At 56.7% G+C, this 20,702-nt stretch overlaps 1 protein-coding gene across 1 annotated transcript in view; it reads right to left on the bottom strand.

The window, feature by feature from the left end:
• Positions 1-12,920: 12,920 nt before the first annotated feature.
• Positions 12,921-20,702, bottom strand: part of IGSF21 (immunoglobin superfamily member 21) — a 242,998-nt gene continuing 235,216 nt past the window's right edge. The window contains exons 7-10 of the mRNA XM_030328031.1: positions 14,906-14,991; positions 14,346-14,538; positions 13,912-13,950; positions 12,921-13,156 (exon numbers count right to left, since the gene is read on the bottom strand). Coding sequence (XP_030183891.1) covers positions 13,083-13,156; positions 13,912-13,950; positions 14,346-14,538; positions 14,906-14,991 — 392 coding nt within the window. The 3' untranslated portion in view covers positions 12,921-13,082. The remainder of the gene's footprint in view (positions 13,157-13,911; positions 13,951-14,345; positions 14,539-14,905; positions 14,992-20,702) is intronic.

The raw sequence follows: 20,702 nt of genomic DNA, 5'->3' as shown, positions 1-20,702 counted from the left end.
TCCCTCGTTCTCTCACTCTGGCTCGCCCTGCCCACCACACTCCTTCCTCCAGCTTCTCCTGACCCCACCAGGCTCCTGTCCTGTGCCCTGACCCTCGCGCCATCTCACTGTCTCGAGCAAAGGCAGCCCTAGGACGCCGGGGGAAATGCGCGCCTCTGGCTTTCTGTGCGGCTCTCTGGGCTTCCCCTTCCTCCTGTGGGATTAGGGCTGGGGCAGGGAGGCTGCCCCGCTGTTGGAGGAAGATGTGGAAGGCCTCCGGGGACCCAGGCGTGACCCACACAAGGTGGCAGGAGGAGGGTGCTGGGTGCAGAGGGGTCTGGCCCTCCCCTACTCACCCCCTGACCTGCAGGCTGGCAGGAGGTGGAGGGGAGCCTCAACGCCGCGGAGGGTTGAAGCCGGAGGCCTCGGAGAGGAGGTGACTGAGGCGGACGGTGGGTCCCAGGTCCCTACCGCGTTTGTGCGTGTGTGTTGTGGGATGTGGCGTGGGCGGGAAGGAAAGCGTGTGATGAAGATGTTCATTAGAAATAAGGCTGGTGGTGATTGACGGCGGGGCTTTGTCCCCTCTCCTACACGTGCTCAGGACAGCTTGCTTTTCGTCTCTTTCACAGACGGGCGTCCCACGGTACATCGGTCCGCTGTGGCCGTGCGACAAACCACCCGGAACCTCAGCGGCACCGAACAAGAAGCATTGGTTTCTTACGGCCCACCGGGCTTCAGCAAGATCGAGGCTGGACCTGGCAGATCTTGGCTTCCCCCTGAGGCCCGGGCCCCGGTCTGCCCCATGCGTCCCTCTCGCTCTCTTTGGACGCGGCTACCCAAGGCGTGTTGTCCCAGTGATTGCAGAAGGGCCGGTGGGAAAGCCTCGTGGGCAAGCACATTCGAAGGTGCTCATGGCGTGGTCGCCAGCATCCCTCTGGCCAAAGCAAGTCACGTGGCCATGTTGGACACCGACAGGTCGCAGAAAGGGAAGTGTGCATCACCTTGGAGGAGACGGGCAGGGAGAGAATGTTTTTTGCCCAATAATCTCATCTGGTACATTCTATAAACTTTAAAAATATTTTTAGGGGCGCCTGGGTGGCGCAGTCGGTTAAGCGTCCGACTTCAGCCAGGTCACGATCTCGCGGTCCGGGAGTTCGAGCCCCGCGTCGGGCTCTGGGCTGATGGCTCAGAGCCTGGAGCCTGTTTCCGATTCTGTGTCTCCCTCTCTCTCTGCCCCTCCCCCGTTCATGCTCTGTCTCTCTCTGTCCCAAAAATAAATAAACGTTGAAAAAAAAATTAAAAAAAAATATTTTTAAAAGTTTGTTTATTTTTATTTTTTTTAATTTTTTTTTCAAATTTTTTTTTTCAACATTTATTTATTTTTGGGACAGAGAGAGACAGAGCATGAACGGGGGAGGGGCAGAGAGAGAGGGAGACACAGAATCGGAAACAGGCTCCAGGCTCCGAGCCATCAGCCCAGAGCCCGACGCGGGGCTCGAACTCACGGACCGCGAGATCGTGACCTGGCTGAAGTCGGACGCTTAACCGACTGCGCCACCCAGGCGCCCCAAAAGTTTGTTTATTTTAAGAGAGAGAGAATGAGTGGGGAAGGGGCAGAGAGAGAGAAGGAGAGAGAGAGAATCCCAAGCAGGCGCCGCACCACCAGCACAGAGCCCAACACGGGGCTCGAACTCGCGAACCACGAGATCGTGACCTGAGCCGAAGTTGGACGCTTAACCGACTGAGCCACCCAGGCGCCCCTTTTCTATAAACTTTTGAACCAAAGAAGGCATTTTCTTTTCCCCCTCCAAAACTCAAAAATGACTGGTTGGGATCATGGCGTTCAGCAAATCTTTCTGGAAAATCATCTTGGGGTCTTAGTCTGCACCTGGAGTGTCATCAAGTGACCCTGTGGCTGCTGCCTCTTATCACAGCCCGCCTGGCCCCAGCTTGCCTCTGCTCTCACTGCCTCCCCTGCAGGCCTGACCCGGACGATGGACCTCATTCATCCCCGACACAAGTTGTTAAGAGAGAAAGAGAGACTTAAAAAAAAAGCCACTGGGGTTCGAATGCTGATTCTGCCACTTAGAGGCCACGTGGCCTGGAGAATGTTCTTTAGCCTCTTTAAGCCTTGGGCTCACTGTGTATGAAATGGGCATGACATTGGAACTTTTCTAAGCGTTTCTTAAGTTTTACTTTTAATGTTATTTATTTTTTGAGAGAGAGACAGAGCGCAAGCGGGGCGGGGGGAGGGGCCGAGAAAGGGGGAGACACAGAATCCGAAGCAGGCTCCAGGCTCCGAGCTGTCAGCACAGAGCCCCACGCGGGGCTCGAACCCAGGAACCGTGAGATCATGACCTGAGCCAAAGTCGGACGCTCAACCGACTGAGCCCCCCGGGTGCCCCGAGAACTTTTGGTCTTGTGAGGATGAAGTTTGCACAAGAAAGTAAAGCCCTTAGTCGAATTGTAGGAGCCCAGGAGGCTTTTGGTAGGTATGAGGTTACAGCAGTCATGCCCCCACACTGGGACCCACTGTGTCCTTCCAGGTAAGTCCTGTGATGCTAGCATTCAGCCACCGAGCTAACTGGCTCCCGGGGACTGCCCGAACCACCCCCTGTCCTCTTAACCCGGAGCACGGCCCCAGGGCGCCTTGACTGTGGCAGCCACAGATTCCTTTCCATGGGTTCTCGCCACCCGTTCAGGGACAGAGCCTTGAATGTCACCTCCACTTTCAAATCTGCCCCTTTCTGTGGGCACGGACCATCTGGTCCCGGCTTAGGATCAGAAAAGCTGCCCGGAGGCCGCCTGGCACGCACCTGGGCGCCGTGGGCAACGTGGCCTGCATGCCGAAGCGGGCAGCAGAGCCCCGGCCCAGCCTGGCGCGGCTCGAATGTGCTGGCGCACTGCGGTAAGACCGCCTTCGACTTAATATATGCTAATTCGATTTTAATGGCATTCAGATTCCCAACAGTAGTGCGGCGTTAGCCATGGTAAGTTATAATCATATCTAATTGGTAATTCTAACATAACAAATTTCTTGGATAAATTATTCTTAGTTAATAGTCCCCCAGGAACAACCTCAGCGTGCGCACACACACACACACACACATGCACAGGCATATATTTTAGGGGAAATTGAGAAAAAAAGAACAAGGTGGAAGCAGGCTCACGGTGAGGTAGACTTATCTCAGACCTGGACTCTTTTCGGGACCTCAGCCGGAGAGCCCAGTAAAAGTCTTCGGAGGTGTTAGAACCCGGGACCCTCGGAGCAGCTGAAGGCTGGGCGTGGTGTTGCAAAGTCAAGGCTGTTGTCCGACAGACCGTGCCCAGCCCCAGGAAGGGGCCACCAGGCTCAGGCCTCAGCCCCCTGCTGGACCCTGTCACTGGGGAGGCCCGCCTTGGCTGCACAAGCTCCTCCCCCAGCCAGATTGGCCCGCCCTGCAGTTTTTCCTGGCACGGATTCCAAGATTTCCCCCCCCCCCCCCACAAAGGAGCCAAGTTACTATTTTCTTTGCCAGGCAGAAATAGCTCAGTTGGGTGTAATTCCAGAAAAAGGGATGGGGGCGGTGAGCCCACCCCGCTTCCCGTCTGCACTTTGTTGCCTACCTGCGGTAACTCCTGGGGAGCTGCCCGTGACCTCAGTTTTCCCAGCTGTAACATGGGTTGAAACTCGACATCCCTCTCTGTTTCAGCTGTCAGGAAGAGGCCTTTTCTCTGGTGTCGGGGTGAGGGGGCGGGCCCTATTGTAGCAGGCAGAGGGTCTGCCCCGGGGCATCCATGGAGAATGTTCTCTCCTGTTTCTTTTGGGCTGCCCCTGGCCACAGGAGAGGGTGGCATTCATCTCCCGCTGGCAGGGGTTTCTGGCTTGTGCCCGCAGAGGGTGGGTGTCAGGGCGGCCACGTCACCCCACCGAGGGGAAGCAGGAAATGGGGGAGAGAGAGTCACTTCTTACCCATAGCTTGTGATGCCGGGCAAGTCCCTTCTCCCCCTTGGCCCTCCCTTCTTGTTCTACTTACGACACGAGCACAGTCGTGCTCACCTTACGCGGCTGTTGCGTGGACTGACTGAAACAATGCCAGCTGGTAGATGGGCGTTTCTCTCTCCTTTATCCTTTTTCCTTCTCCATCCCCTTCCCCTTATGCTGGGATGATCTGAGGGCACAGCATGACCTTGGGGGAAGGGGAAGGAACCCCACGAGGTCCCTTTTGTCTAGCACTAAAACCTGGAGACCGATGTTATCATCTGTGAGAAATGACAGGTAATATTTATTGAGCACGTACTACATGCCAGGCAGCGTTCTAAGTACTTTCTATATCCCCTGCCTTTTGGCCCTAAGGGCAGGTACGGTTATTACCCTCATTATGCAGACAGGCCACTAAAGCACAGAGAGGGTATGTGAGTGGCCTGAGGTCGCACAGCTAGTCAAAAGCCAAGCCAGAATGTGAACCCCGCAGAGTTGGGCTGCAAAGCTAACCTTCCTAACCACCGCACGGTACTGCCCCTTTCACCGGCCAGCTTGCGATCATTAGAACATTTAGGGCAACCATCTGCCTCGGTCCGTTTCACAGTTGGAAAAACAGACTTTAAGAGAGGTTGAGCGGTTGGCCCGAGATCCCGCGGTGGGAATACGGCAAAGCTACAGTTATTTTTTAAAAATGTTTGTTGATTTATGTTGAGAGATGGAGAGCACGGGGGAGGGGCAGAGAGAGGGGGGGAGAGAGAATCCCAAGCAGGCTCCGTCCTCTCAGCGTAGAGCTCGACGTGGGGCTTGAACTCATGAACCGGGAGCTCATGACCCGAGCCCAAGCCCAGAGTTGGACGCTTGACCGACTGAGCCACCCAGGCGCCCCGGCAAGGCCTGCAGTTTGAACCCGCAACGCTTTCTACCCCCAAGGTCGTTGCATCCCTGGCCCTCACTGTGGATGGGGCGAGCTTGGACTGGGCAGCTCCCGGGCTTCTTCCCGCCCGGCTCCAGAACATTCCCGCCCCGGCCCTGTGCCATCCAACCCCGAGGACATCTTCCTCACAACGAAGCCCCTTTCTGGGTGACGTTCACATTCCAGCCCGGCCTGGTAGCTCTCCGCGGGCCTGGGCTTGGGCTGCCTCGGGGTCGGGAACTGGTCCGTTAGGCCTTGGGGCGAAGGGCTAAATTAAGCCCCTCCCTTCCCCCTCCCCCCCCCCCAAACTTCCAGCGTGGGTTATCCGTGGTTTGGCGTGGTTTGGAAAGATCACGAGTGCTTTATCCCGGCAACGTGGCCTCAGATCTCAGAGCTGTGCCTGTGGGCTGTGTGACCTTAAGCAAACGACTCACCCTCTGAGCCTCTACCTGCTCCTCTGTAAGATAGGGGGACACCTGTCCACGGGGCCAGCGCGCCGGAGCGCCTGGCAGACGGTCCGTGCTTAACGCCTGTTTGCTGTTCTCCAGACAGATGAGGCCACGTTGGCACCCCGCTTGAGCCCCAGACCTGCCGGAAGTCACCCGGAGCACGGCCCTCCTTCCGCGCACTCAGGGTGTCCAGCGTCAAACTTACCACGTCCCCCTGCGTTCTCATTCCGGACCCTTTATTCCATCTCTGGCTGTGCAGACCAGAGGACCTCTGGCTCGTGATCACGGCTCCCTCGCCCTCCCTACCCACCCTTCCCGGAGGTCTGGGGGCCCCTCCTGAGGCTCTTGCCCTCCCCCAGCCCCACTCCCTGGCCCCGCCCCTGGGATCGCCCCTGGACGCCTCCCCGGTGCTGCTGCGCAAGGCGTGTTGGTGCCTGGGCGAGTCCCATGGCGCCTCTGAGCTTTGTCCCTGCGTTTGGAAAGTGGGGGACAGACAGCATTGTTTCAAGGGCTAAAGCCTCCAGCCCAGTGCGTGGTACATAATCAAGGCTTCGCACACCCTTCCCCTCCAGCCGGCACCACTGACCTTCACGGAACCTCTCCCGGGAGCTACTTAAGTAAGCACCTGACTGGCTTCCCTGTGCCAAGAGCAGGCGTCTCAAACTTGACTAGGCCCACGAGCATCTGGGATCTTGTTAAAATAGCGCCTCGGATTCAGCGGGTCTGGGGGGCGGGGGTGGGGCCCAAGGCTCTGCACGGCTATCAAGTTCCCGGGGGACGCCGATGCTGCTGGTGCAGAGACCACACCGAGGAGCGAGGATCTAGAACTCTCCCCCGACAGTACTCTCCTCTCTGCTTCTGAGCATCTTCCACGATTCTGATGCTCTCACCCCTGGCTCGAAAGTTTCGCTGGCTCCCTAGTACCTTGTGAGGATACCAGTAGCTAACGCTAGCGGAGTACTTCGGCCATGCCAGGCCTCATCCTAAGTAAGAGCTCCCTAGTCTTTCATCTGACTCTCTGGGATGAATGCTGTGAACCCTGGCAGGCCCATTTTACAGAAGAGGAAATGGAGACACAGAGAGGGTAAGTCAAGTGCCCGTGTCACAGTGATAGCGACGGAACTGGACGTCGGACCCAGGCCCGGTCTGTGCGCTTGGCCTCTCTGGGGGCCCCTCTTACGGCGTCGCATCCCCCCCTGTCTGGGATTTAAGGGACTTTCCCTTGGGTCAGAGAAGGAAGTTCCTGCAGGAGGTGGGGTGTGGGCATCAGCTTAGGAAAGGACTCCTCCAAAATGCTTTCTCTCTGTGGCCTTGGGGACTCCAGGGTCAGTGGGATTCGAGGCGGAGGGGGGAATGTGGGCCCCGGGTGGGGAGAGGGAGAAGATCACGGGGCAGAGCCCGGGCGGTGGCCAGGGAAGCTCCGCCCCAAGGTCAGTGCAGCTGGCAGCCGGGGACTCCGCTGTCATTTCGGCCTGTCGCTGACAATTGAGCCCGTTTGACAAAAATGCATGTGTTTCGCGCATCTGTTTCCTTCCACCTATCACTTAGGGCTGTCGCTCCCGGAGGAGGCCAAGGGCGTAATCGCTAACATAACAGCTTAAGTGCTTTCTGGAAAACTCTACTCCCCGCTCTGGTCTGTGGCTCTACTTTCCTGGCTGGGCGGCAGGGTCGTTGTCCCTGTCTCTCTCTCTCTCTCTCTCTCTCTCTCTCTCTCTCTCTCTCATTCTCCTTATTGTCTCTCCCTCTTTGTCTCTGTGTCCTCCCCGCCCCCTCTTCCTCTCTATCTGTCTCCGTGTCTGTCTGTCGTCTATCTCGTCTCATTTCCATCTGCTCCTGACTTCTCAGCTTTCTCCTCATCGCATTCAGTCCCGGCGTTGGTCTCTTCCTGTTTTGCAAGAGCCCAACTGGACGGGAGGGTCCTCTTCCAGACTCCCTCTGTGGAGCCTCCTGTCTCCCCAAGATCTCTGATCCCAGGGTGAACCTGACCACAGTGTCCCAAGCAGGCTTCCTCGGTCACCAGCCCTCCCTCCTCCCCCCCATACCCCCAGCTTTCCTTTTTGCCAGGAGTCAGGGCTCCTGGCCGAGTCTCCCTGACGCTGGCCACCCATCTTGAGGGACCGTCTGGGGCTGTCAGCACCCCCGCAGGGGCAGAGAACCCCCCCCCAGGCCCTTATTTTTGGTTTTGTTTCCCCAGCTGTGTGTATGCTTGTACATCCCCTAAATCCTACAGCTTTTCAGGACAGCGACTCTGAAAGGCTGGGTTCCTGTCTTGGTGTGGCACCAGAGCCCTGAGGAGGGGCTGTCCGCATCTCCCCGTGGGCAAGGAGGCTGTGAGCCTGGGCAGAGAGGCCGGCGGTGTAGGCGGGTCTGCAGATCTGCTCCTGCTTGGCCAATGGCTCAGCCAGGGCAGAAGCAGGAGGGGGGACTGTCTCCAGTCTGCGGAGGCACAGGGCAGAGGAGCCATGTGATTCCCCCCACCCCAGGGTCCCCATGGCAAAAGAGCAGATGGTGACAAGGGACTGTCAGCAGAGCCGACCCCGGCCCTCCTCCCCAGAAGGGGCAGCAGCGGGGTGAATGTTATGTGCCTCCCACTTCCTGTGACCCGAGTGATGGGGGCACCCCCGGTGTCCACAGCTTGAGAACCCAGGCCACAGAAGGGCGGTCCCATCTCGGAGCCACCGCAAGAGACTGCGAGTGGCAGCCGTGAGCACTTGCCGTGACGAGCCCAACTGGGAGAGCCCCGCGGGCCAGGAGGAGGTGGGCTGCCAGCCTGGCCGATGGGCTGGGGGTGGGGGGATGGGAGTGGCCTCAAGGGGCCTCTGCACCTGCCTGGCTAGCCAGGCACCGCGATCAGTGGGCATCACGGGAGCCCTCTGATGGCACGGCCTGGGCCAGGGGGAAGCTCAGTGCCCGTCAGTGGAGAGACTAGACAAGCAGATAAAGAAATGAAGAATCCACCCGCCCTCTCCGGCTGGGCTCCGCCCTACCCAGCCCGCCTTCCTCCCCTTTGACCCCAGCTCGGAGAAACCACCCTTTCCAGTCTGCTCGGGCCACGAAGTCCTCAAGTTCAGAGCCCAGAGCGGGCGGCCGCCCCCATCCCTCGTGGCACTCAGCTGGCTTTCTTCGGGCGTGTCCCCTGCCACTTTATGTAGTCCGTCCGCTTGCTGCTGAGATATTAATGCGCTTCAGGGGTCAGTGGAGGCCAACAGCCGTGCTGTTAATAGGGCAAAGCAATTCCAATTTCATGCCTACATGGGCTTCCCTCTATTAAGGCAAAGAGTGGGAACAAATCTTTTTTTTTTTTTTTTTTATTCTTTCCAGAAAACAGGCAAAGGCGTTGTGTGACAGAGGCTTAGGTAAGATGGCTGGCAGGCAGCAGAGGGGGCAGGTTGGCTCATGTGAGACAGAACAGAGCCTCGAGGAAGAAGGAAGTAGGGTGAGGAGGCCGGTGGCACTATGTGGTTGTGGCCTGCTGATCCGGCCTGGATGTTTATCGCGATGAACATCTGACAGCCCCCAACCCTTGAAAGTTATGTGCTTCAGTGTTGCTATCAACCTGCCAAACGCAGGTAGGCAAATATTCACCGAAGGAACAGATCGCGTAGATGGCAAAAAATGGCCCTACGTCTGCCTCTTGCCCCGTGTCCACACAGTATGCAATGGGACTTTGCAGCTCTTCTCAACAAAAAGCCCAGTCTGTTTCTCTGCCCCCTGAAGCTGGGCTGGCCTTGTGACTTGCACTGGTGAGTGAAACGTGGTACAGGTGACGGAGTGCGGGTTCCCCCGGATCACAAGAGGCCTGTGTGCTTTGGCTCTCCCTCTTGCTCCTCGGCCCTCCGTGGGCTGGCCTGCTGGAGGATGACAGATGGGACAGAGCTGGGTCATCTCAGTGAAGGTGACCCTCGACCAGGCAGCCCCCAGCTGACTGCAGATACAAGAGGGAGCCCAGTCTCCATCAGCTAAGCCTGGCTCAGCTCAGCAGCGTGACGAAAATATCGAATGGTGGTTGATGTTGACGATTTGGGGATGTTTGTTATACAGCAGCATTGTGGCGATCGATAACTGATACAAGAGCTGTATGACGGTGTTCCTACTGAATCTGCAGCCCCTGTGCTCCTTGACCCATGGTGAGGACTTCATAAACATTTGTTGAACAAGTTGATGTACTTTTGGAAGTGCTGATGTAACTACTTGTCTCTCCCCCCAGTGCGTAATGAATTGTCCTACCTCTAAGCTTTTGTTCATTCTGTTCTCTCTGTCCAGAATATTCTCTGCCTGGCCAGCCTCTCTCTTTCCTTCTGGCGTCCATTCTCTTTGGTCTCCTCTGACCCATCTCTCCCACCCCAGCAGAATGGATCTCTCCCACCTCAGTGTGCCAGAGCTCTGGGGAGGTGCTGAACACTCATCCCACTGAGTCACCTTGGTTAGTCGGGTAAATGTCCTCCTCTCTCTAGACCATGAGCTCCCTCAGGGTAGAGAGAACATCTTGCTCATCTCCGCGGCCTGGATGCCTAGGACAGGACCCGGTCCATAGCAGGTCTTGGAGAGGTGCTGATTCCTTCCTTCCTTCCTTCCTTCCTTCCTTCCTTCCTTCATTCACTGGCTCAATAGTTGTTAAGCACCTGTCATGTGTGAGGCTCTGCTCCAAGCACTGAGGACACAAAAGTGAATGATACAGACGTGGCTCCCACGCTCAAAGGCTGCCATTCTGGCCAAGGGTAGGGCAAAGGCCCTGAGGCAGACGTGGGCTTGAACAGTTTGAGGAACGGAAAGATGAGCGTGAACGGAGGGGGATGTGTGTGAATGAGACCGGGTCACCAGGCGGGGCTGCGTCCCATGTGGCTCGTAAAGGCTTTGGATTTATTTCCTGCATGGTGGTACCTTAGTCCAGTGGGGCTGCTATAACAAAATACCACAGACTGGGTGGCTTACGAACCAAGAGAAATTTATTGCTCACGGTTCTGGAGGTTGGGCATCCACGATCAGGGGTTCTGGTGAGGCCGCATTTTCCGGAGGCGGACTGCTGACCTCTCGCCGTGTCCTCACACAGTGGAAAAAGCAAGCTAGCTCTTGGGGGTCTCTTTCTAAGGGCACTGCTTCTATGTATGAGGCCTCTACCCTCATGAACTCAGCACCTCCTGATACTATCCCGTTGGGCATTAAGTACCAACACATAAATTTGGGGAAAGCAGAGACATTCAATCTGTGCAGTTACTAGAAACTGCAGTTTCTAGTAAACCATTGGAGGGTTCTGACTTGGAGGGTGCCATGGAGTGATTTCTGTTTAAAAGCATCCTTCTGGCTGCTGTGGGTGGGGGGCTGGGCAAGAGGGGAAGCTGAAGACCGGATAAGAAACCCAAGGTAGTGTCCCAGGTTAGAGGTGGCTTTGCATAGAGGGCTGGCAGTGGAGAAGGAGGGTAGTGAATTCAGGATGAGAGTTGAGAGTCAACCCAACAGGCTGTTGGGTCAGACGTGGAGAGACGAAGGCAAGAGGTGGACGGATAAAAGCCAAATGTTTCACCAGGTCAACCGGGTGGATGGGGACCATTTTCTGAGAAGGGCAAGTCTGGAGGAGGAGCATGTACGGGAAGGCAAATCCAAAGCTGAGTTTCAGCCCCCAGGGAGTGGGAGGGGCATGTTAGACACCCACGCGGGGAGGGGCCAATTGTAGCCAGTTGGATTTCTGAGTCTGGAATTGCAGGGAAGTTAGGGGGGGTAGAGATTTGGGAGGCAATATGGAAATGAATAGAATTGGCCATCCAGGTCCTGACTTGGCCAGAGGCAAAGGGGCCGTGAATACAGCAAGGGGGGCAAAGCCACGGCTTAATTCCCAGCCTGGCATGTCTGGGGTCTGGAGATTTGGTAGGGACGCCCCCCCCCCCCCAATTCCCCAGCACAATTCCTGGGAGAGGCACAAAGAGCTCAGTGACGTCATGGGGCAGAGGTGGGGGCCACTCCTGGGGACAGGGCCTCCCCCCTCCCCCTTCATCCTGTGCTTCTCCATGGCAGACACAATGCTCCGTGCTCTCCACTGCATTTCCTCTCCCAGGGTACACAGGAGACCCATTTCCCAGCCTCCTTGCAGTTAGCTGGGGCCACGGAAGTACGTCTGGCCGATGGGAGGTGGGCACAGGTGGCCTGTGGCACCACCAGGCCTGGCCCCTCAAAACACCCTGTGTGACTGGATGGGTTCCCCGTGGCTGCTGTAACACATTACCACAACCTTCGTGGCTCCAAACAAGGCAAATTTATTCCCGTAGCGTCCTGGAGATCGGAAGTCCGAAAGAGTCTTTTGGTACTTAAGTGATCGCAGAGGGCCAGCTCCTTCGGGAGGCTCTCGGGGAAAATCTGCTTCGGTGCCCTCCTGGCTTCCAGGGCCACCTGCACGGGTAGGCTCCTGGCCTCTCACTCCAGTCCCTTGCTCCGGTTGTCACATCTGCTGTGGACATTGACCTTCTCGCCTCACTCTTGAAGGACCCTTGGGATGACATGGGACCCACCTGGAATAACCCAGGTGAATCTTCCCATCTCAAGATCCTTAATCATATCAGCAAAATGACTTATGTCGTGTGAAGTAACATATACATGGATTCTGGGGATTAGGGTGTGGACATCTTTGGGGGACCATTGTCCTGCCTGCTGCGGCGAGCCTCCGGCCCTCCCCTCCCCCACCATGGAGATTCCAGAGGCCCCATGTTCTGGTTAGTGTAGCTACAACATGCAAGAGGGCTGCCCGACCTGCATGAACCCCAAATAAATTGTTATTATGCTAAGCCAGTGAGACTCTGGGGTTACTGTGTTACTGCAACATGGCCTGCCCTATCCAAACTGATACAGTCCTCTGTGGGGTCCCCCCGATGACCCTCAGTCTTGGCTGCAGCTCAGAGGGGCCAACCCCAACCCTCCCCAGGGTCTCTCAGTCCTTCCCTCTGAGCTAATAGCCGAATGGCACAGGGAATCTTCTCATGGTCGGGTAGAAAGTTCTGGAACCTCTGCCACTGGCTTTTGCGTGATCGTGATTGATGTTGGCTCTGGCCAGGTGACTTGCTTTGGCTAAAGAAGCATTCATAGACATGCCTTGCCTATGGCTGTGGGGTTTGGGTTGCTCCTTGAGCTTTGGTGAGCCACCGTAAGAGCATCAAATGTCGGAGAGCCACTGCCCCTGTAGCCTGGGCCTAGAGCAAACACCTGTGGTGGAGACCTGAACCCGACCATAGCCAAGAGTCCAGCCCAGTCGACCTGTCACCTGAAGCAAAGCTGCCCAACTGAGCTTGGACTAGACCAGCGGAACGGCTTCATCGTGAACACAAGCATACTAATAAATGCGTGTTGTTGCGTAAATTGAGGTTGGGTTGGTTTGTTACGCAGCAGTACTGCGGCAACAGCTGACTGTTACACTCGGCCCCGAAGAGCCTTGCATTTCCTGAGAGTCTCCGGCCACTCTCGCATCTGGTCGCTTGGACCGAGACAGTAAGCCGCACCTCCGCTCCTCTTCCCAGAAGGAGCGTGCCTTCCGTCCCCTCTGTTACCCCCTCCCCGGGGCCTGTCCTGACACTGGGGGCCAGGGAGTGCCAGTCGCTGCCACAGAACAAAAGACGAATTCAGAGCCGCAGACTAAGGTGGGGAAAATTGTTTCGTTTTAATTAAACTGGTTGAAGAAGCCAAGACACAGACAGAAAGAGACGAAGAACAGACTGGAAATAGTTTAGAAAAGAAAAGAAAACCGATCGCGGCGAAGTCAGCGCAGGGTGGAGTGGCGGGAGCGGCGGCCGGGCCTTCACGTCAGCTCCAGGACCACTGTCAGGGCGAGCACCAAGGTGAGCCGGACGCCAGCAGGGCCAGAAGCGGAACCTGTGTCAGGGCGGCAGGGAGCAGGGTCGGGGTCAGGGCCGCGGACCCCGATGGGCGGGGCAGGAACGGATCCCCGATGGCAGAGCCTCAAAGGGCCCCAGCAGAGTCTGGTTTCAGCCACGGGATGCACTGGGTTCAAATCCAAGCTCTGCCACCTGTCCCACCAAACTGGGCGTGACCCCTTCCCTGCCCCGGGCTTGCTGGACTGAGCTCAGGCTCCCTGGTGGCCACTGGAACCATCCAGTGGGGACCGGGTGTGGGGGCCTCCATTGTGAAATGTGAGATCAGCCCAGTGTGGGGAGGAAAGGGCTGGTGGGCCAGGGAGCGGTGTTTGGATCCCGTGGACCGGTGCTCAGGTTGGGCAGGAGCTCAGGGAGGGGGGTACAAGAGTCTCCAGCCGAGGCACCTGAATGTGCTCCCCGCTGCCCTGTGGAGTGGTCCCGAGCCCGGGGGCACAAGCCCATGGTCAATGGTGACACATCCTCTTAGGGCCAGGGCGGCTAAGTTCTCTGAGCTGAGTGAGCTAGAGTCATTGTGGATGGTGGCGGGGGGACACGCTAGGTCCCTGGAAACCCCCACTGGCTGATTTCGGGGTGCTGAGTCCCCCTTAGTGCTTCAGCACCCATTCCTGACCACCCTTGACCCAGACTCTGTTGAACCAGAGGGCAACCGCCCGACGCTGGGGAGACCGGGGCTGCCCGGACCCTTGCAGATCCCTTGGTTTTTAGCGAGAAGCTCTGAGAGTGAGGACGTACCATTGGAGTCTTCCGTTCCTCTTGGAATATTTGGGTTTTCTGTTGGAAAGGACGGAAAGAGAACCGGCTTGGGGTGACATTCAGAGCTCCGTAAAGGAACCCTCCCATTTCCAGCACCTGCCGTGTGGTATCGCGGGCGCCCTCTCGGGGCAGCCCAAAGCCCCTGTGCGGACGTGGCATTAGGTCTGCTTCCCACACGGAGAAATGGGGGAGGTCGAGCAGCTTGCCCCAGGTTGCCTGGCTGTGAAGTGATGCGTCCGGGATCCGAACCCAGAGATCCGGCTTCAAGCACCGAACTCCGGTGCCTCTGTGTGGGGCATCCTCGCAGGCAAACTTAGGGGCCCCGGGCCCCGGCCGTTCCCTCGTCCTTGGGACGGCTCCAGCCAGGGCGCCACCCCTGGTCGCCCTCCCAACCCCCGCTCAGGGCAGCGTACCAAATACGATGAGCCGGGTGTGTGTGTCGGTGGAGCCCAGGGGGTTCTGGGCTGTGCAACGGTACATGGAGCCGTTGAGCTCGGCGGGAACCCGCTCCAGCACCAGCTCCTTCCCGTCAAACTCAGCGCTGCCATCCAAGAGGCGGCTTCCGACCCGCGTCCAGGTGAACATGGGCTCCGGGAAGACTTCGTTCTGTGGGTCGGGGGTTGGGGGGGGGGAGCGTTGGGTCACAAGGGGAACCATTCTGCCAGAGCAGGAAGGGGTCAGAGGCATGGCCTGGCCGGGGCTGGACACACGCTGCCATCCGATGGGGCAGGAGTGGCTGCCCGGAACCCCAGCAAGAGAAGGACTCCAGGGCCGGAAAGGATGCCAAGTCCATGAGCTGGGTCTGCGCTGGGCTCTGGATGGAGAGCAAAACCTTGCCCTTCCTCATCAGAGGCCCTTCCGCCTCACCGGCTGGGGGACTGAGGTCAAGGGAAGTGTCTTAGAGGGATACCGGTGACCAGTGGTGTCCCTGTCACCTCCCACCACCCTTCCAGATGCTCGGAGTGAGGCCGACCTGAAATCCATGGACCAGAATCCTCACTGTGTCCCCGACCCGGGCTCTGCTGGGTGTCATCATGATTTTGGGTCCTTTCGGGGCAACTGTAGGGAGAGGAAGGCCAGGTCAGAGAGGTATGCGTATATATGGAGAAGGGGAGACTGAGCGAGGAAAGGAGGCACGGGGAAAGCGGGAGAGAAAGTTCCAGTCCAGCAGTGAGCATCCGTGGGGGGAGCTGCCACTGAGCCAGGAGCTCTGACGATGCCCATTCATCCATCCACGCCTGCGTTCTTACGCACACTCAGTCCCCGAGCCCCTGCAATCAGTCCGACCCTGAGACCTGGGATTCAGTGGTGGTGCACAGAGAGGGCAAGGGACTTGCCGAAGGTCACGCAGTGAGTAGGAGCCAGGACAACACTCAGCTGTCTCCCTTCTGACCCGATGCTCCTTCTACTAGGTAATCTGCCCAGTGGGGTTTTTCTGGAATCCCTAGATTGGAGGTACGGGGGGTAGACAGGTGTGTGGGGGGGGACCATCTCCTCCCGTCGGCCCTTGTCCTCCCTGCCTCTTTCCTCACCTTCTGTATCACTTCTTTCAAGGCCCTTTATATCGTGAGCTTGGGGGACAAGACGCCCGGGGCCTTGCCGTCCTGCGCACAAGAGAATGTCAGGGCTTGGGAGAGCCACCGGGACCTCTGAGCCCGTCCCCTCAGGATCAGATTGGGAAACCGAGGTGCAGGAGTAACAAAGGGGCTTATCCAAGGTCACCCACGCGGTTAATTTCCCATGTTCCCTGGGGCTCTTTCCCCCAGACTCATTGAGTCATTCAACAGGCAATTAGTGAGCCACTCCCGTGCCAGGCTCTGGGCGGTGCGGGGGGCACGCAGTGTGGGCAAGCCAGGTGCCTGCCGGCTGGGAGCTCACACTTGAGTCGGGCACACGTTCCACGCACAAGCGAGTGCACAGACGGGAAACCAGTATGCAGATGCTCTGCTCACACGGAGGGTGAGTGCCGGCCAGAGTCTCCTCCAAGGAAGGTGGCATTTCAGTTGAGACACGAAACTCCTGAGGAGGGTTCCGGGGGGGTAAGGAGGAGCCAGGGCCTGTGGGCACTGAGGCCGAAGGTCAGGGGGCATGGGGGAGAGGCCTCCCCAGCTGGAGGGAGGCCTCAAGGCTTTGGTTAGAGCGCCACACCCGTGCCTTCTCTGCGAACATCTTCCGGGGGTGACGGCAGGAGAAAAGCTGTGTCCCAGGCCCTGGGGCTGGCCTGGGCTCTCCCCGACCCACCCCTGCCTCCTCCCCAACCTCTCCCTCCCCGCTCAGCTCTCCAAGTGGAAATCAGAGCAGCCCGCAGATGTGGGTGGTCCCCCTGGCACTGCGAAGTTCATTCTCTGAGAAGGAAACGAAAGGACTATTAATTAAACCACGAGCCAGGCGTCTGAAGTGCCACGTGGGGCTGAGGGACGCACGGGTGGGAGGAGTGGGGGCGCAGGGAGGGCTTCCGGGGCCGCCTCCGCCAGCCAGCGCCAGACGGGAGGGAGGCTGGGGCGGATTCCGGTCTAGCGTGCGTGGCCTTGGTTGGGTCACTGCACGGGGCTTTCCCCAGGTGCACGATGGGAACAATGAGAACAGCCCCACCTGCCGGGCCCCCTGCCACCCCCCCCCCCCCCCCAGTGCTAGCGGTCGCCCCTTCCAGCAGAGGCCTGGGCCTAGCGAGTGAGGTGGGAGGAAACCTCACATGCTCTAGACTCCCTGTTAGGCCTATCGCCCCATCCTCAGGGTGCTTATGAGGCAGGGTTGCATGAAACCCATTTTGCAGGCCATACACCTGGCCCTCTGGAGGGCTGCAGCTTGCCGGAGGCCGCACAGCAAGGAAGTGATGGGAGCAGGGCTCGATGGGTCTTCCGAGGGAGGCCCCGAGGCCAGGGCTGGTGGGGAGGGAGGGGTGCTGTCTTTCACTCGGGCAGCCAGACTCTCTCCGTGGCTGCCTGAGCTGCAGGTTCCCAGAGGCTCCTGTGTGGAGCTGGCCCTGGGGGACGAAGGGGGGCAGGTGAGGGGTCTGTCCTGCCCTCACTCTGAGCGCCATCCTGGCAGCTGCTGACCAACCAGCACCTTGGCGGAAGATCCCACCCCCGCCCGTCACTGCTGCTTCCGATGCTGCTTCCGCAAGCCAGGCCAGCTGCTGTCACCCTCCCCACTCACACCCCTACCGAGAGCCACCAGCAGCTCCTGGCAGTCAAATTCTGCCTCCCCAACCCCCACCTGCTCCTAGAACACAGCACTGAGAGTCTCCAAAAGGAATGTTCTGAGCCCCTGGGCTTTCCCTGCCCTCCACCGCTGGATACACAGAAAGAGTGGGGGTCCAGAGACCCAGGATTGGGGCCTAGCCTTCTGCTCTCTGACAGCATGACTTGGATGTATCAGTTCAACTTTGCTGGGCCTCAGTCTCCTTACCTGTAAGTGGGGGACAATAGGTTAGTACACTTTTTGAGGAGTTACTCTGAAAATGATAATGGAGGACAGATGGGAGGCTATAACGTGAAATGGAAAGTGGTGTGCGTCTGTCTAGGGGAGTATAAACGATCCTGATGATATAAGCTGCCCTGAAGATTCTCTCCTGAAGATTCCACTGCAAGAACAGCCTTGTGAAAGCTCATGGAAAAGCTCCTCTAGGTTTCCCCCAGGAATTCTGGGTGTTCACTAAAACCATCCATCCATCTGCCCATCCATCCACCCATCCATCCACCCATCCACCCATTCACCCATCTATCCATCCATTCATCCATCGACCCATCCACCCACCCATCCACCCACCCATCCATCTGTTCACCTTTCTGTCCATCTGTTCACCTTTCTGTCCATCTATCCACCTGTTCTTCCATCCATCCATCCATCCATCTGTCCGTCCATCCATCCATCCAATTAATCCATCTATCCATCCATCCATCCATCCATCCACCTACCCACCCACCCATCCATCTGTTCACCTTTCTGTCCATCTTCCACCTGTTCTTCCATCCATTCATCCATCCATCCATCCATCCATCCATCCAACCATCCATCCATCCACCCTTCTGTCCATCTATCCATCTGTTCTTCCTTCCATCCACCCATCCATCCATCCACCCACTCACCCATGCATCCATCCATCCACCCACCTGCCCACTCATCCATCCATCCATCCATCCATCTGCCCACCCGCCCACTCATCCATCCATCCACCCACCCACCCACCCACTCATTTATCTGCTCTATACATCTAGTTATTTGTGGCTCACCTAAACTGTGCCGATTACTGTGCAGGGCAATGCTGGGGCTATAACAATGAATATAACAGTAGCTGATATTTACTGAGTGCTTACTCTGTCTGTCACTATGCTAAGCACTGGATATGTACTGCCTTATTTAATCTTCACAACAACCCAGAAAAGTAGGACTTAATTCTTAGACAGGTGCTTACTGAGTAATATGTTAGGGATCATTCTGAGCCTTGTACCGTGTGAACGAGGCAGGTAGAGACCCTGCCCACACGGAATTTAAATTCCAGTGGCAGATCCAGGGAATTAGGAAACACGTAATGTACCTGCAGGTTGAGCGAAATGTGACGCCAGAGAATAAAGTGAGATAAGCAGCTGATGGGGCCAGGAGGAAGAGGCTGTTTGAGATACGGTGTTCAAGGAAGGACTTTCTGAGTAGAAGATCTGAACAGGGGCCTTAGGGACAGAGGGCTTAAGAATATCTGGGGCAAGATTATTCTAGGCAGAAAGGAAAGCCGGTGCAAAGTCCGTGGTGGGCCCGAGCTGGGTGCATTCACAGAAGAGTTAAGAGGACCCCGTGGCTGGAGCGGACAGAGCAGAGGGGGGTAATGTACGGACATCACTGGGATTTGGTTTTAAATATAATGGCAGTTGTGCAGGGAAATGCACTCTTCTGAACACAACTTAGCGAATCCTAATGCGAACACCTGTGTAGCCACCGTCCCAATCAAACTCTAGAACACCCCCATCCCTCCGGAAGGTTCCTTTATGCCTCCTTCCACCTCCCCCCACCCCCCATAGGTACACGCTGTTCTGACTTCTCTCACTGGAGAGTTTTGGTAAATGTTCTAGAAGTTTACCGTATAAACTTGTGTACTCTGTGCCGTCTGGCGTATTGCACACGGTATCATGTTTTCTGAGCTCTGTCCACGTGGTTGCGACTAACAGGAGTTCATCTGTATTGATGAGAAGTAGCTCATCGTAGGACGATAGCACGGTTTTGTTCTCCCACCTTCCCAATTACGGACATTCGGGTTCCTTACAGTTTTTATTGTCGTTGTTGTGAACATTCACCTCCAAACGTTTGTGGACATAATGTTTCCATTTGTCTTGGGTTAACACTTAGGAGTGAAATTACTAGGTCATAAAGTAAGGATGTTTTCATCTGGGAAAGCAAGTGCTAATCGTCCAACATGGTGGCACTGGTTATGCTCGCACCGGTGACGCACGAAGGTTCTGATGGTTCCACATCCTTGTTGGCATTTGACATTACCCGTTCTTTCAACGTTAGCCGTTCTATTGCTTGTGCGGCGGTACCCCACTGAGGTCCTAGTCTTCATTTTCCCGATGACTAATGATATTATAAACCTTTTCATATGCTTATGGGCCATTCGGACGTATTCTTTCTTTCTTCTTCTTCTTTTTAATGGAGTTGTCTTACCATTCGTGATCTGTAGTTCTTTATATATTCTAGGTACAAATCCTTTGTCATAAATCTGTAGGGAGAGTATTTCTTCTCAGCTTCTATATATATTCCTGAAGGTGCCTTCTTATGAGCAGAAGCTTTGGATTCTGACTCAGTCTCATTTACCAGTGTTCAATTTTTCATTTGGTGCCTTTTGTGACCTTTGGAAAAACTCCTGGTCTACCTCGACGTCACAAAGCCAGATTCCTATGTGTCGCTTTAGAAGCTTTATGATGTTGGATTTCACATTTAGGCCTGTGACTCATCTCAAATTAATTCTTGTGTGTGCGTGAGATAGGGGACTGGGGTCATTTTGCCCTTAAGCGTCTCTGGTTGTTCAAGGCTGTCTGTTAAAACAACTTCTCCTTCCCCATTCAACAGCCTTGGGGCCTTCATCAAAAATCAAGATGGACTCTCTCTCTCTCTGGGTTCTATTTCTGAATTCTATCTGTTTGGTCCATCTGTTCGTCTACCATTGGAAGGGCTGGGGTGGGTATGTATGTGTGTCACGATCTGATTTATATCTTAAGCCGATCAATCAGCACGGAAGAGCAGAATGGATGAGGGTGGGAGCGGAAAGACCAGCCTGGAGGCTGCGAAATCCAGGTGGGAACTGGGTGGTCGGAGAGGAAACCACCAGAAGCGGCAGATGTGGGGGCAGGTTCTTGAGGTTGGCTTAGACGCGGAGCATGGGAAAAGAGCGGGAAAAGCAAGCGACTCTGAGGGTTCAGGCTCCGCCAATGGGAAAAACGTAGTTGCCATCTACTGAGATGGGTTCTAGGACCACCAGGCATCCGTCTTCTTGTGGGGAGTAGTGTCTGAGCTGGGGGAGGACATCCCGGCAGAGGAAACAGCAGAGATCGCGGGGAGGCTCTGGTCCGCCCTGGCCTGACCTTCAAAGTCCTGATCAGATGATTGGATTCTGTGTCCCGAGGTCACCTGCCCAACCTACTGTCTCCCCGCCGTGGCCAGAGAGCAGGGTGTCCTCCACTCACCCTCGCCCCGCCCCCCAGCTCATAGCACTCTCCCCTGGCCACAGCCCCAGCAGATGGCACAGTGGTGAAGAATGTGGGCCTGGGGTCGGACCTGGCTGG

The sequence above is a fragment of the Lynx canadensis genome, chromosome C1 (genome assembly GCF_007474595.2).
Source record: "Lynx canadensis isolate LIC74 chromosome C1, mLynCan4.pri.v2, whole genome shotgun sequence".
Lineage (NCBI taxonomy): Eukaryota > Metazoa > Chordata > Mammalia > Carnivora > Felidae > Lynx > Lynx canadensis.
This window is presented reverse-complemented; position numbering and strand designations above follow the sequence as displayed.